Source organism: Heterocephalus glaber, unplaced genomic scaffold (genome assembly GCF_053883595.1).
Source record: "Heterocephalus glaber isolate CG9 unplaced genomic scaffold, H.glaber_assembly_v1.0 deba00001523, whole genome shotgun sequence".
Lineage (NCBI taxonomy): Eukaryota > Metazoa > Chordata > Mammalia > Rodentia > Bathyergidae > Heterocephalus > Heterocephalus glaber.
In genome coordinates this window covers 30,498,714-30,512,802 of record NW_028258327.1, presented here as the reverse complement: position 1 = coordinate 30,512,802, position 14,089 = coordinate 30,498,714, and the positions used below count along the sequence as shown (strand labels likewise).

The following is a 14,089-nucleotide window of genomic DNA, read 5'->3' as shown; positions in this document are numbered from 1 at the left end:
GTCTGTTCTCTCTGGTCTAATTCCTTCACATGCTTTTATATAATGCTTTTGGCTTTTACTTAAAAATGAGTTTGCATCAATTTTAGCCCTGTTGTCCAAAGTTTTCCACTAGTCATTTCTTTTGTTGTTGTTACCGGGGATCAAACTCTGGTCCTTGTGCTTGGGAGGCAGGCGGCGGCACCACTGAGCTAAATCCTCAGCCCCCACTAGTCATTTCTTACATTGAGATATGGCTGTCCATTGCAGTAATATGAATCAGGGAATTGGAATTAAAGATGAAGAGTCAGTTATATCAAGTACTAGACAGTAATAGGCATTTTCATTTATTGCATAACAGTAAAGTGGAAAGGGGGGTTTTCTTAATGTGGGCAGGATGCTCCAGAAGGAAGTCCAAGTTTAATGCCTGATGTGCTGTGGAGTTATTTGCCTTGGAGCAGATGGGGTTCAATGTATATGGAAAAGGCACTATGTTGGTGACTACCAGAAGATGCCCCAGTATTAGTAATACTGGTGGGCAGTGGGGATTGCTGCTGTCACTTAAATAGCCAGAGCTGTTTTGCTTTGTTTTCCAGAACCATGTGAGAGAGTTTAGGAGATGAGTGCGGTTACAAGGGGGACACTCACAGGGCGTGAGAATGACAGGACACGCTTACTTCAGGTGAGGGTGAGTGCTACTAATACCAGGCACAGTTTGGTGCAGACTTTGCACTGCATGAGGAGCTGGGTGACCCAGCAGTTAACCTTTCTTAGCCTGTTTGTTCATCTGTGTCTTCTCGGTTCGTTTTTGTTATCTGGGGAATGGTCAATGGTGATAGTGAATACTAAGTTCATGGCACAAGTTAAACAGTCAATATATTTTTTCAATGAATGTATTCATACTTAAGTGTCATCAGGTTGCTCCGTGGTCACTTACCCAACATTTAGAGAAGTTTTCTCTACTTGTTGGTCTCATATAGATACAGATTTGATAGACCTTAGTTACCAGATGCTATTTTCGAGGCCTCTAGTGCTACATTCAAGTACAGCCTCACGACTCAGAGCAGCTAACAGGGCCAATCTCTGCCTGACCCGCCAAGCTCCACAGGCAGTTTTTTTTTTTTTTTCTTTTTCTTTTTTTAGGCCTGAAGCCCTTGAAGCCTTCAGCCACCCCAGTCAGTTTTAGATAACATCCTTCAGGTAAATTTGATAGCCAGAGCTACCAGTGTTTCTCCACTGAAAACAGTAACTGGTAATGCTAATATGCTCTGATTCAAGTCCCAGGTGGCCAATTTAATGTGATCATTTCTTCTTCCCACAGCATTGATTGGTGCAGGCCAATGTTCAGCTCTGTTCCATCACTTGAGCTCAGGACTCCAGATGTATGACAGCTGTGACTGTAGCACGTGGTGACTAGTGATATCTAATTTGCCCTGACTTCGGTGGTTCCTATACTTGCTGCCTTGTATAAACTAACAGGTGATAAGTGAGTATGAGGATGCCACATAAATGTCCTGCTGGCTGTGGTCCTTCCCAAAGTAGCTTTCATACCTCAAAATGGTGCTATGAGAGCTTAGCACCCAATCATGGGTAAACTCGGAAGGAGATGGAAGACAAGGAGTGGAAAGTAAGCTTAAGACTTCTAACAACTGGAGCTTCTGACAGTGGGGCTGGCATTGTAATACTAGGCCCCACTGCAGTCACCATTGTACCTAGTGGAAAAAATAAAGGAAAAGAAATGAGTGGTCAGAACTGAAGTGGAAGGGCTGTGAATGCTTGGATTTCAAAGTGAGGGTAAGAGGGTATTAAATGAAACTTTCCCAAATCTCCCTTTCAGCTAAGGCCCAAAGCTGAGGATGAAAATGGGAAGTACTTCCACATGCTGCCAACTGGGTGGATGTTCTGAAGAGGGGCCTGAAGCTTCGGTGAACTTTTCCGCAGGAGGCAGGAGTGATGGAGAGAGAACTGAGAGTGCTATTTTCCTGGTCAGGCTGTCGGCATCTGTGACTGAGGGGATGCTTTTGTTAAAGCAAGACGTGTCCCCTGGACTTGGAGAGCACAACATGCAGGCTAGCTGATTCTCACCTAAAACAAGTCTGAAGGGCAGGGGTTGAGCTGCTTAACTGCACAGCTGAATCAGTCTCTCTGTCTCTCTCTCTGCCCTTTAACTATTCCCAGACCCTAATAGCAGCATGGCTGAATATGGACAAGGGGAGCAGAAGCCAGAGAAAGGAGTAAGTCTGTTCCTCTATCTCAACACATACAGCACACTCTTTTTACTAGAGCCTTCCAGGCCTGGGATAGGCAGGGTACAGCTGAGTATTTAGTTTGTTTAGTAGTGCTGGAATCAAACCTAGGGCCTCGGGCACTGAGCTATGTCCCCACTTCAGCATTTAGTATTTTCTGGATTGAAATGAACTTTTTAATACAGGAAAATGTTTGTTTGTTTGTTTGTTTGTTTTTCGAGACAGGGTCTTGCTTTGTAGTTTTAGGCTGGTCCTGAACTCACTATGTAGCCCAGGGTAGGCTCGAACTCACAGAGCTCACAGCCATCCTCCTGCCTTTGCTTCCTGAGTGCTGGGATAATAGGCATGTGCCACCACACCCAGCCCAAATACATGAAATTTAAAAATAGTTATGAGTGATTTATAAAAGTGAAATGAAATACGGGTTCTTCCTGAGGTACTGTACCAATCTGGAACAGAAAGGGAGTCAATATATTTATAGCCCTTAAAGGAAAGGAAAAAGCAATGGAAGCTCTCTAGCAGTTGCAAGGGGACCCAGGCATCTTGGATCCTATACAACTCTTTTTTTTTTTGGTACCAGGGATCGAACTCGGGTTCTTGCGCTTGCGAGACAGGCGCCGGAACCGCTGAGCTAAATCCCCGGCCCACAACTCTTATTCATTTCACATTTTGGCGTACATGGGAGGAATTTGAAATGTGTGTTTTTATTTGTTTGTTTTTTGGTACTGGGGATCGAACTCGGATCTTTGTGCTTGCAAGGCAGGTGGCAGAACCACTAAACTAAATCCCCAGCCTTGTTTGTTTGTTTTTGAGTCAGGGTCTCGCGATGTAGTTCAGGTTGGCCTTGAACACACAGTGACCCTCTTGCCTCCAACTCCTGAGGAGATGGCATTTTTAAAGATGAAGGTGGTGGCTGATTCCAACTAAAGAGGAGTCCTAGCTCTAAAAGTCAGAGCTCATTAGAGAACTGGTACTAGTCTTTCCTTTCTGGCCACGTTCTCAAAAAGCAGTGTCTGACTTTCCTTCCTTCCTTCCTTCCTTCCTTCCTTGCTTCCTTCCTTCCCTCCTTCTTTCCTTTCTTTCTTCCTTCCTTCCTTCCTTTTTCTCTTTTTCTCTCTTTCTTTCTTTGCTGAAACTGACATAAACAAATACACTTTACATCATAATCAGTAAACATGAACTCAAGTGAAGTTTCATAAAAATATACACCATGCCATGTGTACTGTGCTGATCAGTCTAGAACCACAGCTTGAAAAACATGTAGAATACTTCCCTATAATATTTTGTTCTTTCTTTTTTCTGCTACTGGGGATCAAACTCAGGACCTTGCACTTCTGAGCTGGGTGCAGTGCCACTGATCTAAATCTCTGGCCCTAAAAGACTTAGTTGTTTTAGTTTTTGTACCAGGGATTAAACTCAGGACCATGCACTTGGAAGGCAGGCACAGTGCCGCTGAGCTAAGTGCCCGGCCCTGCTTCCCTATAATACTGGGGGAAGCAGACGGATAGTGGTAGGCCACTGGCTAGTAGCAGCAGTGATACTGTGCACTTATTTCCAACATTGCAAATGTTTCTACAAAAAAATCCACCATTTCTCCTGCTCTTAATTACTCTACATCTTTATCACGGTTTTCCAGAGAAACATAACTACTAGAATTTAGGAGGCAAGAGGGTAAATGTGTGTGTATGACACACAGAGACTGGCTGATTATAAGAAATGGCTCCTGTGATCACAGAGGCTGACAGTTCCCAAGATCTGCAGGGTGACTTGGCTACCTGGAGGTCCAGGAAAGCAGAGGGTGTAGTTCCATTCTGAGTCCAAAAGCTTGAGACCCAGGAGAGCTGCTTTGAAGTCAGGAAAAGGCCAAGTCACAGTTGGAAGGCAGTGGGGCAGGAATCCTGTTATTCAAGGGATGGTCAGTTGGCCTGTTCTATTCAGGTCTTCAGGACTGAACGAGACCCACCCACTTTAGGTCAGGCTATCTGCCTTACTTAGTCACCTATTCAAATGTTAATTCCATCCCAAACACCCTCACACACACTCAGAATAATGTTGGTGGATACCTGGACACCCTATGACCCAGTTAAGTTGACAAAATTAACCATTACAATAGCCCTAACTACCCCTAAAGAGGCACCAGTATAAAATATTTAATCTTAGAATCAATTTAATTTAGACTTCAGCAGTTGTGAAACAAGAACCAAAAAAGAAATACAATTTCAGGAGCTCTATAGATGCCTCTATGAAGAGCACAAGACATATTTCCAAGTTTAGGTCCAACATCAAAAATTTGTATTGTGTTCTCTCACCATCCAGGTCAGTTTGAGAAAGCACGAACAAAGTTATAGTAGTTAATCCTGCCTTCTCCAGGAGAGCACAACCTGATTAACTGCAGAAGAGAGCAGAGAAAAGAAGTAAGACAGACATGCCGGGCTTCCTTCCACTTACTGCACAGTGTACTTAAGCAGAGCTCAGGTTTTATATCCTCGGGATTCTGAAATGATCCTGTGAACCTGGTAGGTAGGTTAGACATTATTCTTGTCTTACACTTAATGAAACCAAAGCTGGATGGAGTAAATGGCTTGCCCGAGAATTCAGGGTTTACATCCATATTCATAAAGGTTTTGTCCTTTGTAACTGTTTTTATATCCAAATATAAGACTTTGTCTATGAAGAACTAACACTCTTAAAAAGCAAGTTTCTATTATCACAGCCTAATAGAAACATCTAATTATGTTACTGCTTAACCCATGCCCCCGGAACTCGGCTGTGACTGGTAACAGAATAATTGTGGTCATCACTATAAGATACATGCATATCTGCCCCCACCCCTTCCATCCCTGTCCCACTTTCTATGATTGCTTCCCATCTCCCATGTCAGTTCCGTGTCTTAAAATTTCTTGAAAATTTAAACAATAACAACAACAACAACAACAACAACAACAAAAAACTAGGCATGTATTCAATCTCACATTTGGGGGACTAAATGGTTTGGCTCACAGGAACAAATATCCCTCCACAGCCCCTCCCCAACTCCCTGCAAATGTTCCTGTCTATTAAAACCAAAAATCATCTCCAAGCTGGTCATTTAGCCCAAACAAAACTTGCCTAAGTAGATTTTTAGCTTCTGAATTTTTTTTTTTTTGGTACCGGGGATTGAACTCAGGTCCTTGCACTTGTGCAGCAGGCAGAGAAACAACTGAGCTAAATCCCCAGCCCTTAACTTCTGATTTTTTTTTATGCTTAAAAACCTTTAAGAAGTTCTGCATAACCTTATTCTTCTTAATCAGTAAAAATGTCTTAAAAGTAAACCAGGGTCCTTGACAATTGGGAGGGTGGATTTTATTCTAACTTCCAAGGGGAACCCTGAGTAAAGAGATTTATAAAGCAAGAAAGGCATGAAACTCCCTCTTCAACTCACTTATGAGAATTCTTGGAGTAAAACTTCATGCCTTCTCCACATCTGCAGCTACTTGTTGCCCATTTGGACAGTGGCCACATTGTCCTTCATGCTGAGCCTACAGACAGGCTCAGATAGGTTCTGGCTATGAAGGGTATCAAAGGCCACCGACTGTCTCATTTCATCAACTTGTCTTTGAGTGTCCCCTTGGCAGCTGTCCCTGGAGGATCATCTCTGCTGCCCTATTTGGTCCTGGCATGTTGGTCTAGCAACCAGTTTGTGTTGTCTAGTCCTGGGCCTGTTTAAAGAGATGCTCTCCAGTAGCAACTTAAAAAAAAGTCAATGCTAGAATTAGGGAAATAGCTATATCAAGGACAAAATAGGAGATCTGATTAAAACATCCTAAATCTTCCCCAGCTAAAATAAATACACATGTGAGTGTCACCCAAACAGCAATCCATACTGACCTCCTTGACCACAGAGTCATCAACTGGGACATTCAGAGAATCACAGATTTTGAAGAATGTCTCTCTGTCCATGTATCCTGAATCTTCCTTGTCATAAATTTGAAATGCTTCATGAATGTTGTCTTTGCATGGATGATCTTTTAGTTGCTTCTGGATTGTGTCTATTAATGCTTCTAGTTCTTGTGTGCCTGGATCCTCTTCAGTTTGCTTGCTGTAAAAAAAGGAAGGAAATGACTGGACATTGGTATTTATTCCTGACAAATCTTATCTCAGTAACCAAAGTTCTTACTCACTGAAGATGAGGAAGCGTCTGATGACAAACAGCTTGACACTGAGGTGACCAATAAGCAAACACTTGCCCACAGAGGCTGCCAGATGACCACCCCTGCATCAGGAAGGCCTGACTGGGCAGTTTTTGAACTTCTCCCTTCTTGCCATCTATTAAATCACTGCACCATAAAGGCCCAAAACTAGCACCAGCACCACCCCAAGTCCGGAATTTGTGGGAATCACATGATTGTCCCTCAGTGCTGTTGCAGATTAGCATTACCTCATGTAAAAATAGATGCATGACTTTTGAAAAATTTATATATAACTATGCAACCAGGAATCTCTTTTAATGTTGTCTCTCAAATTCTCTCTGGTTTTTGTGAAAAGTCATCTCTAGAAGAGACCACTCTGTGTGGTGGTGAGTTTAGGCTTAGCATTTCCTAAAATAGAGATTAGTAACACAAAGCACTAGCAAGGGGAGGGGGTTGTCTATTCTTTCAAAACACAGCCATCAGAAGGAGAAGCTCAATTTCTATTTCCTTTGAAAATGAAGCCACAGTTATAAAATTAAAATTTTTATTAAATTTTTTTTTCTTGAGACAGGGTCTCACTATGTAGTTAAGCTGGTCTTGAACTCACTATGTAGCCCAGGCTGGCCTCAAACTCACTGTGATCCTTCTGCCTCAGCCTCCTGAGTGTTGGGATTACAGGCGTGCGCCATCATGCCTTGCTACAAAATTAAAGACTTTTAGAGCTGGAAAAGACTCCCTCATATTTGTAAATCTTTACAGAATAAAGTGACCAAGCTAAACCCTGTAAGCACACTTCCCTTCTCCAACCATGAGAAAACAGACTTGGAGACCAAGTGACTCATCCCAGATCCCAGCCAGGGCTGGGACCATTCTACTCATCCCAGCCAGGGCCCCTCATTCTACTCCCAACATATTTTTTCAAATATGCCCAGCTCCCTCTTACTGGCCCCACCATTACTTTTTTGCTCTTATTTTTTCATGTACAAAATATTTTAAAAGTTCATAACTGCAAATAACTTCTTTTTAACTTAGTTGCTCTTTTTACCTGCTCATGGCTGCTGCTAAGGGAGGCAAAGAGTGGCATAACTTTTCAGAAGCCATTTGGAAAAAAGGAACAAAAGCCCAGCATGGAATTTCAAAAAAATCTATCTTAAGGAAATAGTCATGGATTGGATGTAAAGATAAATCTATTAGACTATTTTAAGACAGCCTAAATGTTCAAAAATATGGAATTATACTATAGTAAGTTATACTATACTATACTATAATCAAGCAATGGAATAATAATGTAATCACTGGCAATGCTGCAGGAAGAGTAGACTACTCTTAGTGAGAAAATCGCAGCACAAAAATGTCATCATTCCACCATTTTTGGGAAAATGGCAAATAACAAAGACAATAACTCTCCCTCCCTAAAGAAGCCAGATATCTATTACCCTTCGCACAGCAGGGAAAATCCCACAGCATCAGCTGCCTTTGAGCAAGCTGGAGTAAGTGTGCAGACAGATGGCAACAGGTGGCACTGTATGAGGCAGAGTCAGTTAAAGTCACAGCCCCTACTCGATTGTCAGGACCCAAGCCAGGGCCCATTTTGTGAGAGCTCCAAGCTCTGGGGCAAGGCTTGGTTCTCAGGAGCCAACAAGGGAGCACAGGGGCCAGCTGGCTGTGTGCATCAGGGACTGCCAACGAGAAGGGACTGGGGGTCCCAGCATGGTGGGTGAAAACTGTGCCAACACTTTGGCACAAACGTAGCCTTCAATGTGCTACCCTTCTTTTTGTAAAAGAGCACGTGAGTTTGAGTGACTCTACATAAGAGGGATGTCTTGGTTTTTTAATCTACTATAATATTCTGTTATAAGCACCTTTGACAAAGTCTTCCACTTAGCAAGAACTGTTTTTTTTTTTTTTTTTGGTCTTTTTGAGATAGGGTCTCACTATGTAGTTCAGGGTGGCCTTAAACTCACTATATATCCCAGGCTGGGCTTGAAGTCAAGGTGATCGTCCTGCCTCAGCCTCCCAAGTGCTGGGATTACGGGTGCGCACCACTACACCTGGCCACAACAGTATTTCTTTTTGGTGGCAGGCAACTCTGATACCAACACTGTGTGAGAGCTTTAAAATGACCATTTCTACTACAAAGACTCAGCATGAATCACATGCTCCAGTGATGTCAAACCCATTTTCAAGACAGGCAGTCATCTGCTGAGAGATGTGTGGTCAAGACTTTTTGCTAAATAAAAGCAACCCCAATTAATTGGTGCTTTTCTCTGATACAGCAGAAGATTGTATGTAGTACAGAGCCTGGGCTCTGCAAACTGACCACCTGGTTCAAAGTCTCAGCTTTGCCACTAAAAGGCTGAATGATCTCGACTCTTTAGTTCAGTTTCTTCACCTGTAATGTGGGGGTTTTTAAAGGAAGCCACCTCATAAAGATTGTTGAATTAAATAAATAAATTATTACATATAAATCACTTAGTGCCTGACATGGCAGAAACATAACAAATGTTAGTGTTTAACACAGTTTCTTTGACATCCTTGGTAGAAATATCCGTTCACTCATTTAACAACTATTTATTGGACATGTTAGGTTCGTGCTAGTTTTTACATGGGAAAGGAAAAAACTATTGAGTATGATAGCATTTTTTTTTTTTAGTAAGGATACTTCCTGTCTAGTAGGGGAGTTAAGGCAGATTTAAAAGTCACCAAAGGAAGAAATATAACAATTCTGTTTAAGATGGGTAAAGAGGATAGGAAAGCTGGGAAGAGCTGAACCAAGAAGGTGGCACCTGACCTAGACCTTAAAGGATGTGAGGGTTTGGATGTTCAGAATAAAATACACTGTAAATGACAGCAACAGCCTAAGAATGCTTGAAGTTAGTGCGACAAACCCATCTGTCTGGAGTGTAGAGTATGTGGAAATGTGAAATAGAACACTAATTTTGATGGTCATTGGGAACACATTATGGAGATTCTTAGATATTAGACTAAGAACTTCAGAATTTTATTTTTAAGTGATAGCAACTTTTTTAAAAATTAATTTTATTGGTACATTTTAGATATACAATAGTTACATTAAATTTGCACCTTTACAAAATCTCTCTTGGTTCTTATTTTTCCCCCCTCGCCTGCCCTCCCTTCAACCCCTCCATCCCTCCCTATTTACAAAGACTTTGTTTCCATTTTTACATTTTCTCATACTAATTCCATTCCATTCTTTCCTTTCCCCTACCCCTTCCACTTCCCCTTCCCCTTTGCCCCATTTCTTCCTATTTCACATTATCTATTAAACCTTTTAGTCCTTATTTACACTTTCAGTTTCTCACACTAGAGAAACTATTCGGTATTTACACATGTGTCGTATTTATTCCACTTGAGAGTATGGCCTCAATGTGCATCCATTTAGCTATAAATGTCTCTAATTTCTCATTTTTTAGGGCTGAGTAGTACTTCATTTTATAAAAAATCCACATTTTCTTTATCCAGTCTCCAGTTGAGGGGCAACTGGGCTGCTTCCAAGTTTTAGCTATTACAACTTGTCCTGTTATGAACATGGGCGCACATATATCACTGTGGTATGATTCTTTTAATTCTTTGGGGAAGATCCCCAGCAGGGGAATAGCTGGGTCAAATGGGACTTCCAGTCCTAGATCTTTGAGGTATCTCCATACTGATTTCCACAGTGGTTGCACCAGTCTACACTCCCACCAGCAGTGGAGCAGTGTTCCTCTTTCCCCACAGCCCCACCAGCATTTGTTGTTGGTTGATTTCATGATAGCAGCCATTCTTTCTGGGGTGAGGTGGAATCTCAACGTTGTTTTAATTTGCATCTCTCGAATGACCAGTGATGTTGAACATTTTTTCATATGTTTATTTGCTATTTCTACTTTTTTGTCTGAGAAATGTCTGTTCATTTCAGATGCACATTTTTGGATTGAGTCTTTAAATGTGGGAGGTCTGATTTTTTAAAGTTCTTTATAGATTCAAGATAGTAGACCTTTGTCTAAGGAACAGCAGGTGAAAATGTTTTCCCACATTGTGGGTTGTTTCTTCACTCTGTTGGTGGTTTCTCTTGCTGTGCAGAAGCTTTTTAATAGTAAGAGATCCCACTTCTTGATTGTTTGTGCTAGTTCATAGGCAACTGAGTTTTTGTTCATAAAATCTTTTCCTACACCAATGTCTTCAAGAGTTCTACCTAACCTCTGTTTCAGCCAGTTCAGACTTTCTGTTTTAATATTTAGATCTTTAATCCATTTCAATTTTAGTTTAGTGCATGGTGAGAGATATAGGTCTAGTTTTAATCTTTGGCAATTTGAAACCCAGTTTTTCCAGCATCATTTATTAAAGAGATTATCTTTCCTCCAGTGAGGGTGTTTGGCTCCTTTGTCAAAGATGAGGTGGCTGAGCATGTCTGGAGTTGTTTCTGCATCTTCTAATCTATTCCACTGGTCCTCAGGTCTGTTTCTTCACCAGTACTATGCTGTTTTTATCACAGTAGCTTTGTAGTATAGTTGCAGGTTGGGGATTGTGATACCCCCTGCCATGGCTCTGTTGCCTAGAATTGCTTTTGCTATTCTCGGTCTCTTCTTGTTCCAAATGAATTTTTGGATTGTTTTCTCAAGGTCTGTGAAGTATGCTGCTAGAATTTCATTGGGATTGCATTGAATCTATATAACAGTTTTGCAAGTATGGCCATTTTCACTATGTTCATTCTTCCTACCCAGGAGCAAGGGATGTCTTTCTATTTTCTGATATCATCTTCAATCTCTCTTTTCAGAGTGCTATAGTTTTCAGAGAAGAGGTCTTTGATTTCTTTTGTTAGGTTGATTCCTAGGTATTTCAGTTTTTTGGATGCTACTGTGAAAGGAATTGTTTGCCCTATTTCTCTCTCAGTGAGTCTGGTGTTGGTGTATAGAAAAGGTATTGATTTTTGTGTGTTGACTTTGTATCCAGCTACTTGACTGAATTTGGCTATTAAGTCTAGAAGACTTTTGGTGGAGTTCTTGGGGTCTTCTGTAGAGTATCGTGTCATCTGCAAATAATGACAATTTGACTTCTTCATTTCCTATCTTTATTCCTTTTATTTCTTTCTCTTGTCTAATTGCTGTGGCTAATGTTTCCAAAACTATATTGAACAGGAGTGGTGATAGTGGACATCCTTGTCTTGTTCCTGATTTTAGTATGAAGGATTTCAGTTTTAGACCATTTAGTATGATATTGGCTGTTGGTTTTTCATAGATAGCTTTTATCAGATTGAGGTAGAGACCGTCTATTCCAATTTTCTGTAGGGTTTTTATCATAAATGCGTGTTGGGATTTTGTTGAATCCTTTTTCTGCATCTATTGAGATGATCATATGGTTTTTGTCCTTGGCTCTATTGCTATAGTATATTACATTGATTGATTTGTGTATGTTGAACCATCCCTCCATCCCTGGAATGAATCCCACCTGGTCAGGGTGTATGACCTTCTTGATGATCTTCTGCATTCTATTTGGCAACTTCTTAAATGTGAATTCAGAGCCAAGTTCCAGGATGACTGGTCCAGTAGAAGTGTGTAATGAGTTAAGGAAGAGCAAACATGGTAAGATTAGTTAGCAGGTACTGTGGAGGAGTAGGTAAGCAGCAGTGGGTGTACTGAGTGACGGTGGTGCTTACCTTCCCAATATTCATCCTTCCGCTTCTTCCTAATACATTTGGAGCAGCAATTAGGAGTGGCTGTGTGTTATGGTTTAGATCTAAAACATCCCCTAAAGTCTCATGTGTATGGAAGGTGAGGGGATCATAGGGACACTATACCTACCAGTGGATTAATCCACAGATGAGTTCATAGCTGACTGTGCTATAAGGAGGTGGGGCCTGGTTGAGGAAGGCCACTGGAGGGTGTATTCTTACTCTCAACTCATCCCTTACCTGTGTTTGTTCAATGTTACATTTTCAAGGTGGAGCCACCCACCCTGAGCAACTGCAACCCACTGTCACTCTCCAGAAACTCTTTTATTTATTTTTGGTACCGGGGATTGAACTTCGGTCCTTCCACTTGCGAGGCAGGCAGCAGAACCTCTGAGCTAAATCCCTGGCCCCAGAAACTCATATCATCTATGTTGGTTCCATTTTTCCACACCAGTTATCACTTGATCTACTTAATTTACTTATTTGTGTGACTGTCTAGCTCCTGCTCCTTAGTAGGTTAGCTCCACGAGGGCAGCAACTTGTCTATTTTGTTAATAAAGCCCAATGGCCTAGTGATAGCATCTGAAACACAGTCATTCCATTATGATTACTTACTAAGCAAATGAAGTTGAACATTTTTAAGTTATTAGTCATTATAATGGACCCAGGAAACCTTCTGTGTAGGTCTAATAACTCCCACCTCGTGAAAGAAATTTGAAAATCTAAAATGATTACCAATCTGTTTTAGCAAGAATTACTTCCTGAATAGCTTGTGCGTACTGAAGCCAAAAAGGACCCTCAGCAGTCAGACATACTTTTCCAACTCTGGTGCAGCAGCTTCTTGCTTTTGGATACGGTTCTGAACTGATGAGAATGCTTCTGGTGAAAACTGGGCAGCATTGCTCTCCATGTATTTTAAAACATACTCATCTGCATCAAGGATGATGAACCGGTGGCCAAATACTGAGAAAGAATAGCAGTACACTTGGTTTGATTACGTTTCTCTCATGGAATCAGGAGTAAATAATAGGAACCCTCAATGACAAATCCACAGATATGCATTTGTGGCCCAGACTAAAGAATTTTCAATAGCTGTATAAATTTATATGCAGCAGTCTTCTTAGGGTTTAGGAAGTTCAGTATCAACATCTAATAAATGTAACCAATAAATGCAACTGATTTTGCGGGGGGAAATGCACCAAATACAGAGTTTGTTTAAAAAGGAAAGAGATTAAGACATTATGTCATTTATATAAAAATATTAGCTTTATCTCTGCTGAAATATAGCCCAAATGACTCTTACAAAGATTAAGTGAATTAAATCACAATTAAGAAGAACCTATTTGCCCCGCCAGTAGGAAATTCTGATCTGTATTTAGACCCACCCTCAATCACAGCACCAATGAAGAAGTCACCAGGGCCATAGTAGATGGGGTTGTCCACTGGAGAGAGAGGCTTCACAACTCTAGACCTGCCCAGGTACTTGCCCCCAATGATACCAGAATTCCGAACAGGAGGCTCAAAGATACTGATCATATCAGTGGCTAGAAAATAAGAGAAGATAAATCGACGATCTTTGTCTTCTGGAATAGGGGATTCCTAGAAAAGGGAAGAAAGCAGGATTTTATGAGGGTTCATCATCTATCCAGATGCCCCAAATTTAAATGCCTGCAGGAGCCAGGTGTAACATATAAAAGACGCAATTTGGATTCAAGTAATCTAAACATACTGTGTGGGGCGATGGGCACACTGGGAAGGCAGCCTCATCTATGGAGACCTCCTGAGGGCGCTGCCCAACTCATCTCTAGCTGATTGCTGCTTTACGGGAATGTAGACCCAATATTGTTAGATCTTCCCATTTTTCAAGGGAAGACAGAAATTCAAATTACAATTTAAAACCTTTGATTTTTTAAAAATACTGACTCGGGGTCGGGGATTTAGTTCAGTGGTTTTGCTGCCTGCTGCGCAAGCGCAAGGACCCAAGTTTGATCTCCGGTACCAGAAAAATAGTGACTCAACTGTTTTAAAGC

The 14,089-nt window shown here is 41.3% G+C and overlaps 1 protein-coding gene across 3 annotated transcripts in view; it reads right to left on the bottom strand.

Moving 5' to 3' along the window:
- Positions 1-4,366: 4,366 nt before the first annotated feature.
- Positions 4,367-14,089, bottom strand: part of Efhc1 (EF-hand domain containing 1) — a 126,423-nt gene continuing 116,700 nt past the window's right edge. For all 3 annotated transcript variants that reach the window (XM_087188144.1, XM_004869035.4, XM_087188145.1), the window contains exons 8-11: positions 13,445-13,658; positions 12,875-13,022; positions 6,090-6,300; positions 4,367-4,611 (exon numbers count right to left, since the gene is read on the bottom strand). In XM_087188144.1, the coding sequence (XP_087044270.1) occupies positions 4,540-4,611; positions 6,090-6,300; positions 12,875-13,022; positions 13,445-13,658 (645 nt within the window). In that variant the 3' untranslated portion in view covers positions 4,367-4,539. The remainder of the gene's footprint in view (positions 4,612-6,089; positions 6,301-12,874; positions 13,023-13,444; positions 13,659-14,089) is intronic.